The following is a 13,359-nucleotide window of genomic DNA, read 5'->3' on the forward strand; positions in this document are numbered from 1 at the left end:
TTTGGATTCTCCTTAATTCTATTTGCCAAAGGTACCTCAAGTCTCATTTTTGCCCTCCTGATTTCCCTCTTAAGTATACTCCTACTTTCTTTATACTCTTCTAAGAATTCACTCGATCTATCCTGTCTGTATCTGACATATACTTCCTTCTTTTTCTCAATTTCCTTCGTCATCCAGCATTCCCTATACCTACCAGCCTTCCCTTTCACCCTGACAGGAATATACTTTCTTGTTATCTCATTTCTGAAGGCTTCCCATTTTCCAGCCGTCCCTTTACCTGTGAACATCTGCCTCCAATCACCTTTTGAAAGTTCTTGCCTGATACCGTCAAAATTGGCCTTTCTCCAATTTAGAACTTCAACTTTTAAATCTGGTCTCTCCTTTTCCATCACTATTTTAAAACGAATAGAATTATGGTCACTGACCCCAAAGTGCTCCCCAACTGACACCTCAGTCACCTGCCCTGCCTTATTTCCCAAGAGTAGGTCAAGTTTTGCACCTTCTCTACTAGGTATATCCACATAATGAATCAGAAAATTGTCTTGTACACACTTAATAAATTCCTCTCCATCTAAACCTTTAACACTATGGCAGTCCCAGTTGATGTTTGGAAAGTTAAAATCCCCTACCATAACCACCCTATTATTCTTACAGATAGCTGAGATCTCCTTACAAGTTTGTTTCTCAATTTCCCTCTGACTATTGGGGGGTTTATAATACAATCCCAATCAGGTGTTCATCCCTTTCTTATTTCTCCGTTCCACCCAAATAACTTCCCTGGATGTATATCCGGGAATATCCTCCCTTAGCACAGCTGTAATGCTATCCCTTATCAAAAATGCTACGCCCCCTCCTTTTTTGCCTCTCTTTCTATCCTTCCTGTAGCATTTGTATCCTGGAACATTAAGCTGCCAGTCCTGCCCATCCCTGAGCCATGTTTCCGTAATTGCTATGATATCCCAGTCCCATGTTCTTAATCATGCCCTGAGTTCATCTGCCTTCCCTGTTCGGCCCCTTGTATTGAAATAAATGCAGTTTAATTTATTAGTCCTACCTTGTCCCTGCCTGCCCTGACTGTTTGACTCACTTGTGTTCTCAGTTGTACCCGTCTCAGATCGATCTCTTTCCTCACTATCTCCCTGGGTCCCATCCCCCAAATCCTCCCAAGCAGTTCTAGCAAATTTCCCTGCCAGTATATTAGTCCCCTTCCAATTTACGTGAAATCCGTCCTTCTTGTACAGGTCACTTCTATCCCAAAAGAGATTCCAGTGATCCAAAAATGTGAATCCTTCTCCCATACACCAGCTCCTCAGCCATGCATTCATCTGCTCTATCCTCCTATTCCTGCCCTCACTAGCTCGTAGCACTGGGAGTAATCCAGATATTACTACCCTTGAGGACCTCCTTTTTAAAATTCTACCTAACTCTCTGTAATCGCTCTTCAGAGTCTCAACCCTTTCCCTTCCAATGTCGTTGGTTCCAATGTGGGCAATGACCTCCTGCTGGCCCCTCTTCCCCGTGAGAACATTCTGCACCCTCTGAGACATCCTTGATCTTGGCACCAGGGAAACAACACACCATTCTGCTTTTTCTCTGCTGGCCACAGAAACGTCTGTCTGTACCTCGGACTACAGAGTCCCCTAACACAATTGATCTCTTGGAAGCTGACGTACCCCTCGTTGCATTAGAGCCAGTCTCAATACCTGAAACTTGGCTGTTCGTGCAATGTTCCCTTGAGAACTTAATTGATCTCTGTCATGTTTCAGTGGAGACTAAATGCAGTATTCTGATGAACTGGTGCACTGTTGAAGTGCTGTCAGATGATATATTGAACTGTTCTTGGTGGATGGACAAGATTTAAATACACTTTGAAAAAGAGTTGTTTAATTATTCTATTTTAACAAAGAGCCTTGAAAACCATTGATTAACTTTTTTTTAATGTTTGTTGGCACTTTGGCATTGTATATTCCTCCACATAGTAACAATTATATATTGCTCCATAGTACTGTGTTTTGCTGTCTGTGGGAGTTTACTGTCCACAAATTAGCTGTTGTATTTCCTGTTGCAACACTTAACATTTTTACACTTCAAAAGGACTTAACTGGCTTAAAATGCTTTGTAACAATCTCGGATTGTGCATGTTTTATGGAAATGTTGTAAGTTGTTTTGCTTCTTACAAAAGTTAATTCCATTCTTTTCATGTAACTTTTCATCCCATTAGGTATCGACATGAATTCAAGTCAAATGAACTGTGGACTGAGATTAAACTGGTGTTAGACACTTTTGCAGAACCCCTCACTGCACTTTTTAAAGTACGTGGTCCCACTAACTTAACAAGATTTTAAAATTTCTGCATGATATTCATACCTCATATTTCAGTCTTGAGATAATATACGTTGCAATTTAAAATTTGTATCAATGTACTAGTTTTCCATCATAATTGAAGTGTACAAATTTTGCAGACTACAATCGAACTCTGCCATACACATGCCAAGGATGTCAACGTATTGAAGGTTCTCTTCTCTTCACTGGTTTTGATTGCTAAGCTGTTCTATAGCTTAAATTTCCAAGTAAGTTTCAGTGGTGTGGATTTCATTTCATCATGTGCCTTTATGCAGATTTGCAGTTAACAATTTGTTCTGTACTCTGCAGGACTTGCCAGAGTTTTTTGAAGACAACATGGAAACGTGGATGATGAACTTTCATAGTTTGCTCACTTTGGACAATAAGTTACTCCAAACTAATGTAAGTGGCAGGTCTGCGCAAGCATTTCTGCTGTTTGCAGTGTTTGTCTTTAGAATTTATTCCTGATAGTTTTAAGAAGTTGAATGTAAAGTGTTTAGCTGGGGGAGGCAAGGGAACACTGAGGAGTAGACTTTGGCCGGATTTGTCAAGCATGCAAAAGTAGTATGCTGCAAATAAAGTTGCACTTTCCAATGTTTCATTAAATCATCCTTTGACTATTCTTTCCTTTCTCTGATTGTCTGTGAGGTTTCAGCTGCTGGTCCCACATTGGAAGGGAAGTTGGGACGTGAAACTTCATTATTCATTCAGAATTCAAATGAAAATTCTAGCTACTAAAATCTGTCAAATACACCGAAAGAATTGTTGTTTGTTTAAAGGTTTAGCCAATTCTTGAAGCAATACTTTTTTATGCAGATATAGGAGAAGTTTTAAAGTGCATGATATTTTCTATATTTTGTCATAAAATCAGTAGTTACCATTGTTTTTGTGCAATAAAGTATTAAAGTTCTTTGCTTTGAACCTTGGATTTCATCCAAGTTGCTATTCTAAATGAATTTAAATTTAATTTTGTGCAGGATGAAGAGGAAGCTGGTTTATTAGAACTGCTGAAGTCTCAAATATGTGACAATGCTGCTCTCTACGCTCAGAAATATGATGAAGAGTTCCAGCCCTATCTACCTCGGTTTGTCACAGCTATTTGGAATCTACTAGTTACAACCAAGCAAGAGGTTAAATATGACTTGGTAGGTTTTGTTATGATAAAAAGAAGCAATCTATTAGAAATATTAGATTATTTGGGAAATTTTTCAGAAGTTGAGGTCTTCAGGTATTTATTGCACTTCACCTTTTGCTCTTGTAGCTCATTGTCGGAATTAAGCTTTGACTATCTACTGGTCAGATGCAAGTTCTTTCTCTTCAGTTTTTGCTTCATGAACTCTTGAACTCAGTCACATGATTTTCTCCTGCACACAGAGACAGACCAGACCCTCTTCAGTACCTGTGTACTTGGAGTGTTTTCTTGCAGCATTTTGTGGCTAACTGTAAAACAGTTCTGTCAAAGGTTTGTATTATGGTTGAAGTTTAGAATGTGGTAACTTGAAAACACAGATGTGTGGCTGGAGCAGTGTTTAGAAGGGATAGAACCAAACATTTTCATCAGTAACAAAATTGGCTGCTGGGACTTGAGTTTGCCTGCTTAAGCATTGCCAAATCTGGTCAACTCTGTTGTTAATAAAGTTTGAAACTCATTTGAAGTTTACAAATATCAGACTGTGTCTTAAAACTCCACCTGCTTCACTGATGTCTTTAGGGGAGGAAATCTGTTATTCTTATCTTGCCTGTCCTATTTATGACTCTAGATTTGCAAGTATGTGATTGACTTACCAATCCTGTAAAACAACATGTCAAACAACTCAGTTGCATCAAATGGCTAAGGAAAAAAGAACTTTCTGTACCTTTTTTAAAAAATTCATCTATGGGAATTGCACGTCGCTAGCTGCCTATTATTGCTCGTCCTTAATTGCTTTTGAAAAGGTATTAGTGAGCTGCTTTCTTGAACCTCTGCAGTCTTTGAAGGTGTCAGGACGTCCACTGTACTGTTATAAAGGGAATTCCAGGATTTTCACCCTGTACCAGTGAAAGAACAGCAATGTAGATGCAAGGGAGGATGTAGTGTGGCTTGTTTGGAAAATACAGGCTGGGTGTTCCTGTATTTCTGCTGCATTAGTCTTTTGAAGTGGAAAGTCACATGTTTGGAAGGTGCTGTTGACGGAGTGTGGTACATGTTCTTCCATTGTTTTGATAGTGAAGGGGAGTACCTGTGGAAGATGGTGAGTAGGGTGCCAGTTGTGTTGCTGCTTGGAAGTTGTTGGAGCTCTCGTCATCCAGAAATATGGGAGAGTATTCCATCACCTCCTTGACTTGTGTTTTATAAACAGTAGACAGGCTTTGGAGAGTCGGGTGAATACAAACCACAAAATTTCCAGCTTCTGGCGTGTTGTTTTAGCTATAGTATTCATATGTTGGGCCAGTTTTGTCTCCAGTTAAAGATGACCTCCAGGATGTGGCCGACAGAAACGGTATTGCCATTGTCAATTCAGGATAGATGGTTAAATCCTTGCTTCTTGAAGATGGTTGTTGCTTGGCATTCATGTGGCGTGAATGTTACTTTCCACTTATCAGCCCAGCTTGAACGTTGCCTCGGTCTGCTGCATACGGACTCAAACAGAGAAGTAATAAATATTTCACAATATTGTACAGTTGCCAGTGCAGAACCCTATTTCTGACGTTATGGAGGAACGGTCATTGATGAAGCAGCTAATGATGCTTGGCTCAAGGATGCTACCAGAGGAACTTTTGCAGTGATGTTTAGGGGTTGGGATAATTGACTTCCATCAGACATGTTCTTCCTTTTGTGCAAGGAATGACTCCAACCACTGGAAAGATTTCTACCAGTTCCCATTGATTTCAGTTTTGCTAGCACTTCTTGATATGGAATGGTTCATCTGAGGCTGATCAAAAAGTTGTCATCAAATTGTTATTTCTTAGTTCAGAAGCCAATGGCTCTGGTGTCTTTTTTCTGTGTTCCAGCGAAAGGTATCAGCAGATGTGATCTTTGAAACATCAGCATCTCCTTACACATTTGCCTTGCTTTATAATAATGTCTTGTGTTTTTAGATCACAGTTCAAAAACAAAACACATAAAATGATACCGTCTTTACGTAAAGCACATAACTTAAGAGTGTGTGTTGTTCAGTTGTCTTCTTAAATTGGCAATTTCATCTAAATTAACAAAAACCTAGATTTCCAACATTATATCCTAAGGCATGATACTGTGGTAAAATGCATTTTAAGGCAGGTAAGAAAGACCCCTGATCCACTTTATTTTAGTTCAAATACAATATTGATTTGATCATACAAATGTCGAGTCACTGTATAGACCTTGAAGACTGTACGATACTTGTGTTTCCCCATCATCTTAAATAGTGTGTACAGTTTTATTACGCTGAACTTCAGTCTCTCAAAGCTTAATTCTGAAAGAAATGAGAGATGAAGTATACTTTGTTTCAACATCTTTAGATCATCACCTATCTTTAACTGTTCCTTCAATTTTAGGGAAAAAAACATGTTTAAGATGCATACAAGATGTCCCAGTGAGGCATATCATTGGGGTATGACAGTGCAAATCTGAAATAAGCTTATCTTCGCATAAGTTGAATGCTATTCATGTTTTTAAAGCAAAATTTATGAGAATTCTTAAGAGGAAATACTTCTCATCCTTGCCCCAAAATCTGCCTGCTGTTTTAATTCCACCAAGTAAAATCTAATCTTTTCTCTCTTGTATTTTAGTTGGTAAGCAACGCTATTCAATTCCTAGCATCTGTTTGTGAGAGACCACACTACAAACATTTGTTTGAAGATCAGAATACATTAACTAGTATTTGTGAAAAAGTTATTGTTCCTAACATGGAATTCAGAGGTAATTAACATCAAAGAAATTTATACTGTAAGATACAAAGCATAAATGGATGTGATGGGTTCTGTAAAACTATTGAAAATGTTGATGAGTTGGTGAAAAAAAATTGATTGGATAGCATTCATTGTTGAATAGCTTGGTAACAATCATTAATTACATTAAGATGCCAAAAGGCTGTAAACAGTTGTGAATAATACTTAAGCATGACCAGGGGCCTCCAAGATTGCAGGAAAGAAAATTGAAAATAAACAGGTTGATCTATAATAACTTTGGCAATAACATATTACATTTTTTCAATTGCTGCAATTTGCTGAAAACAATGACAGGAATTGTAACTGTTAAAAAAAGGTTGAATTGAATTGTATGTTTTGTTTGGAAATGTGATTGAGTAGCTTTGTATAGTAATCTCCAATGAGCTGTTCACTGAACAAAGCAAACCTCTTCATCTTTACCAGCAGAATAACGTTGGTGTTATTGTTTTTAGCTGCTGATGAAGAAGCATTTGAAGATAACTCTGAAGAATACATCAGGAGAGATTTGGAGGGATCAGGTAGTTTTTTGGTTCTTGCCCTTATGGATCGATGTGGCTTTCAACCAAAAGTTTAAAGTTTGCTTTCTCCTTTGTGCTTTGCTCCTTTCCTGGTATTTGCTAAAAATTGCAATAAATTGCCATGAGTGCCACCACAGTGTGGTGCAATGTTAGTGCTGCTGCCTCACAGCGCCAGGGACCCGGGTTCAATTCCAGCCTTGCGTTACTGTGTGAGGTTTGCACTTTCTCCAAATGCCTGCATGAATTTCCTCATGGTGTTACTGTTTCCTCCCACAGTCCAAGGATGTGCAAGATAGATGGCTTAGCAATGTTAAATGTGGGGTCACAGGGATTTGATTGGGGGAGGTGGGTCTGAGTAGGATGCATTTCAGAGGGTCAGTGTGGACCTGATGGGCTGAATGGCCTCTGTCTGCACTGTAGGGATTCTATGATTCTCTGTGAATGTCCAATTCACAAAAATGTAGGACAAACCTAATCCAAACAATTATCACCCCACCAGCTTCCTGTCAACCATTGAAAGTTGTACAGTAATTCTGTTGAGCAATATGTCAAAAGTGTTCCGATCTCATCACAGCCTTGGTGCAGACGTGGACTCAAGCTGTATCCTTTTGCAGCAAAGAGACATTTAACGACTTGTGGTACTGATGGGATCTAACAAATTTTAAAATTAGTGGAGGAGCCTTGACTGGACTAACGGGAATAAAAAGCTCGCCAAATGCTGACTTCGAAACCCCAGTTGATATTCATTGATGCTCCACTAATTCACTAGTGTCCTGTAGCGAAAGAAATCCCCAGTCTGCCTTGTGCAGATTAACCATCCTTTCATTGTTGCTGATGTAAAATTGTGGAAGTCTTCATTGAACTCTGTAATAGATCTGCTATGAGCATAAGGTTTACAAATGTTCAAGAAGGCCATTGGCACGTTCTCAGGGAAACTCAGGATATCAATAACTATAGTCAGATATCATCATCCACCATCCAAGAACAATTTTGTTTTCAATATCCAATATAGTTTCGTGAAATTATTATCATATGCTAGTTGAAGCTTCCTGGAAGTTCAAGTAATGGTAATATTGCTTCCAATACAATTTTTTATGCTGATATTGGCTGCAATTAAATTTACTACTAAAAAGTACTAGTTAGTACAGCTTGCTACAAAAATAACCTGCTGATTGAAGTCCTGCTGCAGTGTAGACATCTGTATTTTCTTGAAGGAGCTAGCTTAGGTCAAGTGTTGAAACTGTTATTCTTGAAATTAAAAGGAAAGCTTGCAGTTCAATTTTAGCGTAATGATATCATTTAGACATTTTATTTTCTTACATACTTTAAGTTGTGAATTTCATCAGCTGCAAATAAATTCTTGATTTCTCCTCTTTCTTTCCACCCACCTATACCAAAAATCAATCGCCATGCCTCTGGTTTATTAACCTATTTTTTTCACAGACATTGACACCAGGCGAAGAGCAGCTTGTGATTTGGTGCGGGGTCTTTGCAAATATTTTGAAGGACCTGTAACAGCAATATTCTCTGGCTATGTCAATTCAATGTTGCAACAGTATGCCAAAAATCCTGCTGTTAATTGGAAACACAAAGATGCTGCAATTTATCTTGTGACTTCACTTGCCTCCAAAGCTCAAACTCAAAAGGTACTGTTTGTTTGTCCGACTGGAACATTTATTTCCTTTTGTCTTGCTTTGTCAGTTAAATAACGCTTTTGCTTTAAATTTCAGCATGGAATAACACAAGCAAACGAACTAGTAAATTTAACAGACTTCTTTGTTAATCACATATTGTCTGATTTGAAGTCTCCAAATGGTGAGTTAAAATATTACATCAGTAATTTTTAAACAATATTTCAGATTGTATATATGAAGTGTAATGGTTTTACAAAAAGAAACCATGAGAGAAAGCTGTCACTTGAACCTGTAAATTACTGGATGGTGTAAATATATGCACAAACCTAATTGTATAATGTCTGAAAGCTCAGGTTTAACAGATGTGTTTAGTTTTCCAATTCCTATGTTCTGTAACTTTTAGTAGTCCTGCAATATCTGTAGGAATGTATTTATGGAGTGCATTTAAATTGTTTTCTGGCACAGGCATTGTAGTCTTGTTTTAATACTTGACACCCATGATTATATACCTGATCTGTGTGTTTTTAATTCTGTTACAGTGAATGAATTTCCTGTGCTGAAAGCAGACGGGATTAAATACGTTATGATTTTCAGGAATCAGGCAAGACCACTTAATGTTTTGCACTTGGCATACTTTTATTATCTGGTTACTGTAGAAATGTTTTGCTATAAGAATAATGTCTGTGTTTGTAAAATGATCGCATTCACGCATCAATGTACTCTATGTAACAGTGTACTAAGTTGAAATTTAGTACATTGATGTATCTTCTAGATTCTCAGACATTTCTCAGAGAGGCCAGTTAACTCATCATGTATGCATTGGTCAACAAAGATCTGACTACATAATCCCGTTTTCACTTGTAGCCCTGGAGGCTCTGACAATTCAAGTGAATATCTAAGTATTCATCAAATGGTACCAGAAGTTCTGACTCAACCATCCTTTCAGGCAGTGAGTTCTAGACTCTCCTCTCCTTTGAGACAACAAAAGTTCTCAAATCTCTTCTTAGCTTTTACCTTAAATCTATACCAACCAGTGACTTCCTATACTAATTGAAGAAGTGCTTTCCTATCCACCCTATCTATGTCACTCATAATCATACACACCTCTTATCAGATTCCAGTTCCGTCTTCACTACTCCAAGAAAAACAATCCAGCATATCCAATCTATCTACGTAGTCGAGACCCTCCAGCCAAGTAGTATCCTGACAAATGTCCTTTGCATCCTCTCGAGTGAAGTGACTTCCTTCTTTTAATGTAGTGGTCACACTAGCATGTAGTACTCCAATTGTGACCTAACCAGTTGCAACGTAACCTTTTTGGTCTCCTATTCTGTACCTCCGATAATAAAGGCAAGAGTCCCATATGCCTTTTTTATTGCCTGCCCTGCTATGTTCAGCGATCTGCTAATGTGCAAGCCAAAGTCCCTTCCAGGGTCCTATCAGTCATTCTCTAATCCCTTGCCTTGTGAGCACTTTCCAAGTACATTATGTCACTTCTCTGGGTTGTTTCTGGTATTGTGGTGTGGGGTATAGTGATGCAGAGGTCAGCTACGTACAGGCTGAAAGGTTCTCGAGGCAATTGAAGAGTTTTGTTCTGTCCTTATCTTGCACACCAAAACAATCCTAGTTAATGTTTGGGTTAAAATCCCTTGCTATTAGTGCCTTATTATTTCTTGTACTTCAAAATTTGATTGCATATTTGATCCTTTATCTCTCCCTGATGGTTTGGGGCCTATATGGTCTCACTTTGTGATCCTTCCAAAATGTCATCCATCCTGATTCTTTTCACCAATATTGTGATCTCTGTTTGCAGGACCTTATTTCTCTTTATTGGTATGTCATTGGTCTCAACATGGACCACACCCTCTGGATGTTCACCCACCCCCTTCAAAATGCCCTGCAGCATTTTAATGACATTCTTAATATAAAAATACAAAATGCTGGAGAAGCTCAACAGGTCTTACTGCATCTGTGGTCAGAGAAAGAGAGCTAACATTTTGAGTCCAATATAACATTTCATCAGAACTGCTTTGCATCCTTGACCCTGGCACCTGGGAGGCAATATGTAATCCTGGAGTTATGTCTAGTTTGCAAAAGAACTTGCCTACTCTCCACATGAAGGAATCCCCTCCTGGTATTGCCGTTCTACAATTCTTCCTCCTGCCTCAAGCAGCAGGTTCACCACAGCGCCATAGCATTATTTCTGGCTGATCTCTACAGAGGAACTATAACTCATTTTCCAAGGCTAAAAACCGGTGTTCAAGTGTAATGCACTCAGGATTTCCTCCCTACCTGCCAGTTCACCATCTTAAATCTATAAATTTGTTTTGGTGTTTTTGAGGTATTTTTCATCATCTGTCATAATTTTTTCTATTATAAGTGTTAATTTAAAACTTGCATTACAGCTTCCTAAAGAACAGCTTTTGATGTCCCTCCCACTGTTAATTAACCACTTACAAGCGGAAAACATTGTTGTTCACACGTATGCAGCCCATGCTCTTGAAAGGATATTCACTATGAGAGGACCCAACAATACTACTTTGTAAGTATTTCTTGCCACAGTAGTCAAGGTCTGCATCATGCCTGTCTTTCAATTTAATGTCAAAAATTGAAATTGCTGGAAAAGCTCAGCAGGTCTGACAGCATCTGTGGAGAGAAATCTGAGTTAACATTTCAGGTCAAGTGACCCATTCTCTCTTTCTGTTTCTGATTTACTGCATCCACAGTTCTTTCATTCTTTTTTTCAATTTAATGTTCTGTGTTAATTTTTAATAATACATAGTCAGTAGGCCAGGTGCTGAAAGGTATCCATTGTTTACGGGAATTTTTTTTTCCAGAATATCTCCTGTGGAGCTCGCCCCAATGGTTGAACAGCTGTTAACAAATCTTTTCAAAGCTCTCACTTTGCCTGGGTCTTCTGAAAATGAATATGTCATGAAAGGTGAGAATGTTTTATCAATGGCTTATTGGTTGACGGGCTTTACATCTGTCATTACACAAAATTAAGACAATATATTTGCCAGCAAAGTTTTACTTATTCAATGTTTAATTCCCATATCATAAGAAGTACTTATAAATAAAATGAACCTGTTTTGAGGAAGTACGGTTTTGTTTTCCCATATATCTTATTTCTTTATATTTAAGGTTGCAGATCCATTTCACTAGAGTAAGATGCATTCCTGTCTTAAGTTCTTGCACAGCATGCAACTTGCCTATACTTGAAAACCTAGCTGTATTAAAGAAAGTGAATGCCTGGAATTCTCTGTCCAACCTCTGCTTTAATTTACAAATATGTACTAACACTTTTCTGTAGATAGCATCTCAGATTCATGTAAGTGTATTTGTAAGCCTATTATGTTTGAAATGCTTATGTAACAGTAGTAGAAACTGATATACTGCCAGTGTGTGTTATTCATAACTATCAGTGCTGAATTATGTATCCCTTGTACTGCATGTTAACTAAATTAATAGTTATAAAAACAAAAGTATTCATCCAACATCATTTATATGGACACTGCCTATTCTTTCATTATGAAGAAGCTGAAGAGTTAAATATCTGAATTTAATAGTATATAGCTGCTAGTGAGAAATGAATTCTGTAAGGAAGGAAATAATATTTATGGCATAGTGCAAGAATGTTTTAAGAGACCGATCTAAAATATGTTTCAAACGATAGTTGTATTCATTTTTTATAATTAGGTATCAAGATCCTAGTATTTCAACGTAGAAATAAATTAAGATGTTTCTGATCTTCTTGTGCCACCATTCTATACCTCAGAACAGGTGGGGTTAGTAAATTGTTCCATAACTATCCAGGTGTTAGACACAAAAGTGATCAGTGTTGCATCTTGTACATTTCCCCTTGTTATGAAGATGTGAGTGTACTGTACCTTTAAGAAAGTTAAAAGCTAGTGGAACTGCCTGACAGCACCAAGTGTTCTCAGCAAGATACAATGTAGTCTGTGGTCCAGCAGTTGGTGTAACTGATTGCCTGGAGACAAAAACAGATTTGAATTCGGCCAATCAGTTTAAATTATACCCCAAAAAATACCAAATTCTAATCAAGTTTGCATTTAATATATTGACAATCTTAAAAGCCATTCACACAATCCAAATCCTTTGAGGGTATAAAACTGGGGAAAATTGAACAGTTCGAAGGAGAACTGCCACGCCACCAGCATGTAGAGACTGACTGAAAAATAGCTCTCTTAAAGGTGCCTTTATCGATCACTCACCTGTGAAACAGAAATCCCTAAGAGGGAAAAAAGATCAAGGAAGGTATGAAGAGAAGATTTAACATCTGGCTAGCTTTGAAAACTTGAATTTTTGGTAAATCTTACACCGCCCCCCCCCCAGATTATGGGACTATTACTATAGAAGAGAGGAAGGAGTTGTAAATAGTTTTTGGTTGATTATTCTCTGTTATACTTTAAGAAATAAAGTTAATTTTAACTTTAAATAGTTCTTAGCCTCTCAAATTTTCAGAGATTACTGCACAGGACAAATCTTTTCTGTGTTACTAGTTTAAATTACTCAGGAGGGTTTACCCTGTGTCGTAACATGATAGTGGGCAAGTGACTGTTATCATTTTTCCTCACAATGCTTTTAAGAAAGAACTATAGGGTTAGGATGCCTGCCCAACCATTTCACATAGAGGGCATAGGTTTCGGGTGAGAAGGGAAAGATATAAAAGAGACCTAAGGGGCAACTTTTTCACTCAGAGGGTGGTACGTGTATGGAATGAGCTGCCAGAGGAAGTGGTGGAGGCTTGTACAATTGCAACATTTAATAGGCATTTGGATGGGTATATGAATAGGAAGGGTTTGGAGGGATATGGGCCGGGTGCTGGCAGGTGGGACTAGATTGGGTTGGGATATCTGGTCAGCATGGACGTGTTGGACCGAAGGGTGTGTTTCCATGTTGTACATCTCTATGACTCAATGACATGACATGGA

At 38.2% G+C, this 13,359-nt stretch overlaps 1 protein-coding gene across 2 annotated transcripts in view; it reads left to right on the forward strand.

Annotated features, from left to right (window-relative positions):
* The window catches only part of cse1l (CSE1 chromosome segregation 1-like (yeast)), a 48,010-nt gene that overhangs the window by 19,684 nt on the left and 14,967 nt on the right, over positions 1-13,359 (forward strand). For both annotated transcript variants that reach the window (XM_043710360.1, XM_043710361.1), the window contains exons 6-16: positions 2,222-2,312; positions 2,463-2,570; positions 2,653-2,745; positions 3,321-3,488; positions 6,094-6,223; positions 6,705-6,770; positions 8,214-8,416; positions 8,501-8,585; positions 8,944-9,005; positions 10,810-10,946; positions 11,242-11,345. In XM_043710360.1, the coding sequence (XP_043566295.1) occupies positions 2,222-2,312; positions 2,463-2,570; positions 2,653-2,745; positions 3,321-3,488; positions 6,094-6,223; positions 6,705-6,770; positions 8,214-8,416; positions 8,501-8,585; positions 8,944-9,005; positions 10,810-10,946; positions 11,242-11,345 (1,247 nt within the window). The remainder of the gene's footprint in view (positions 1-2,221; positions 2,313-2,462; positions 2,571-2,652; positions 2,746-3,320; positions 3,489-6,093; positions 6,224-6,704; positions 6,771-8,213; positions 8,417-8,500; positions 8,586-8,943; positions 9,006-10,809; positions 10,947-11,241; positions 11,346-13,359) is intronic.

This window comes from Chiloscyllium plagiosum, chromosome 20 (genome assembly GCF_004010195.1).
Source record: "Chiloscyllium plagiosum isolate BGI_BamShark_2017 chromosome 20, ASM401019v2, whole genome shotgun sequence".
Taxonomy (NCBI): Eukaryota; Metazoa; Chordata; class Chondrichthyes; order Orectolobiformes; family Hemiscylliidae; genus Chiloscyllium; species Chiloscyllium plagiosum.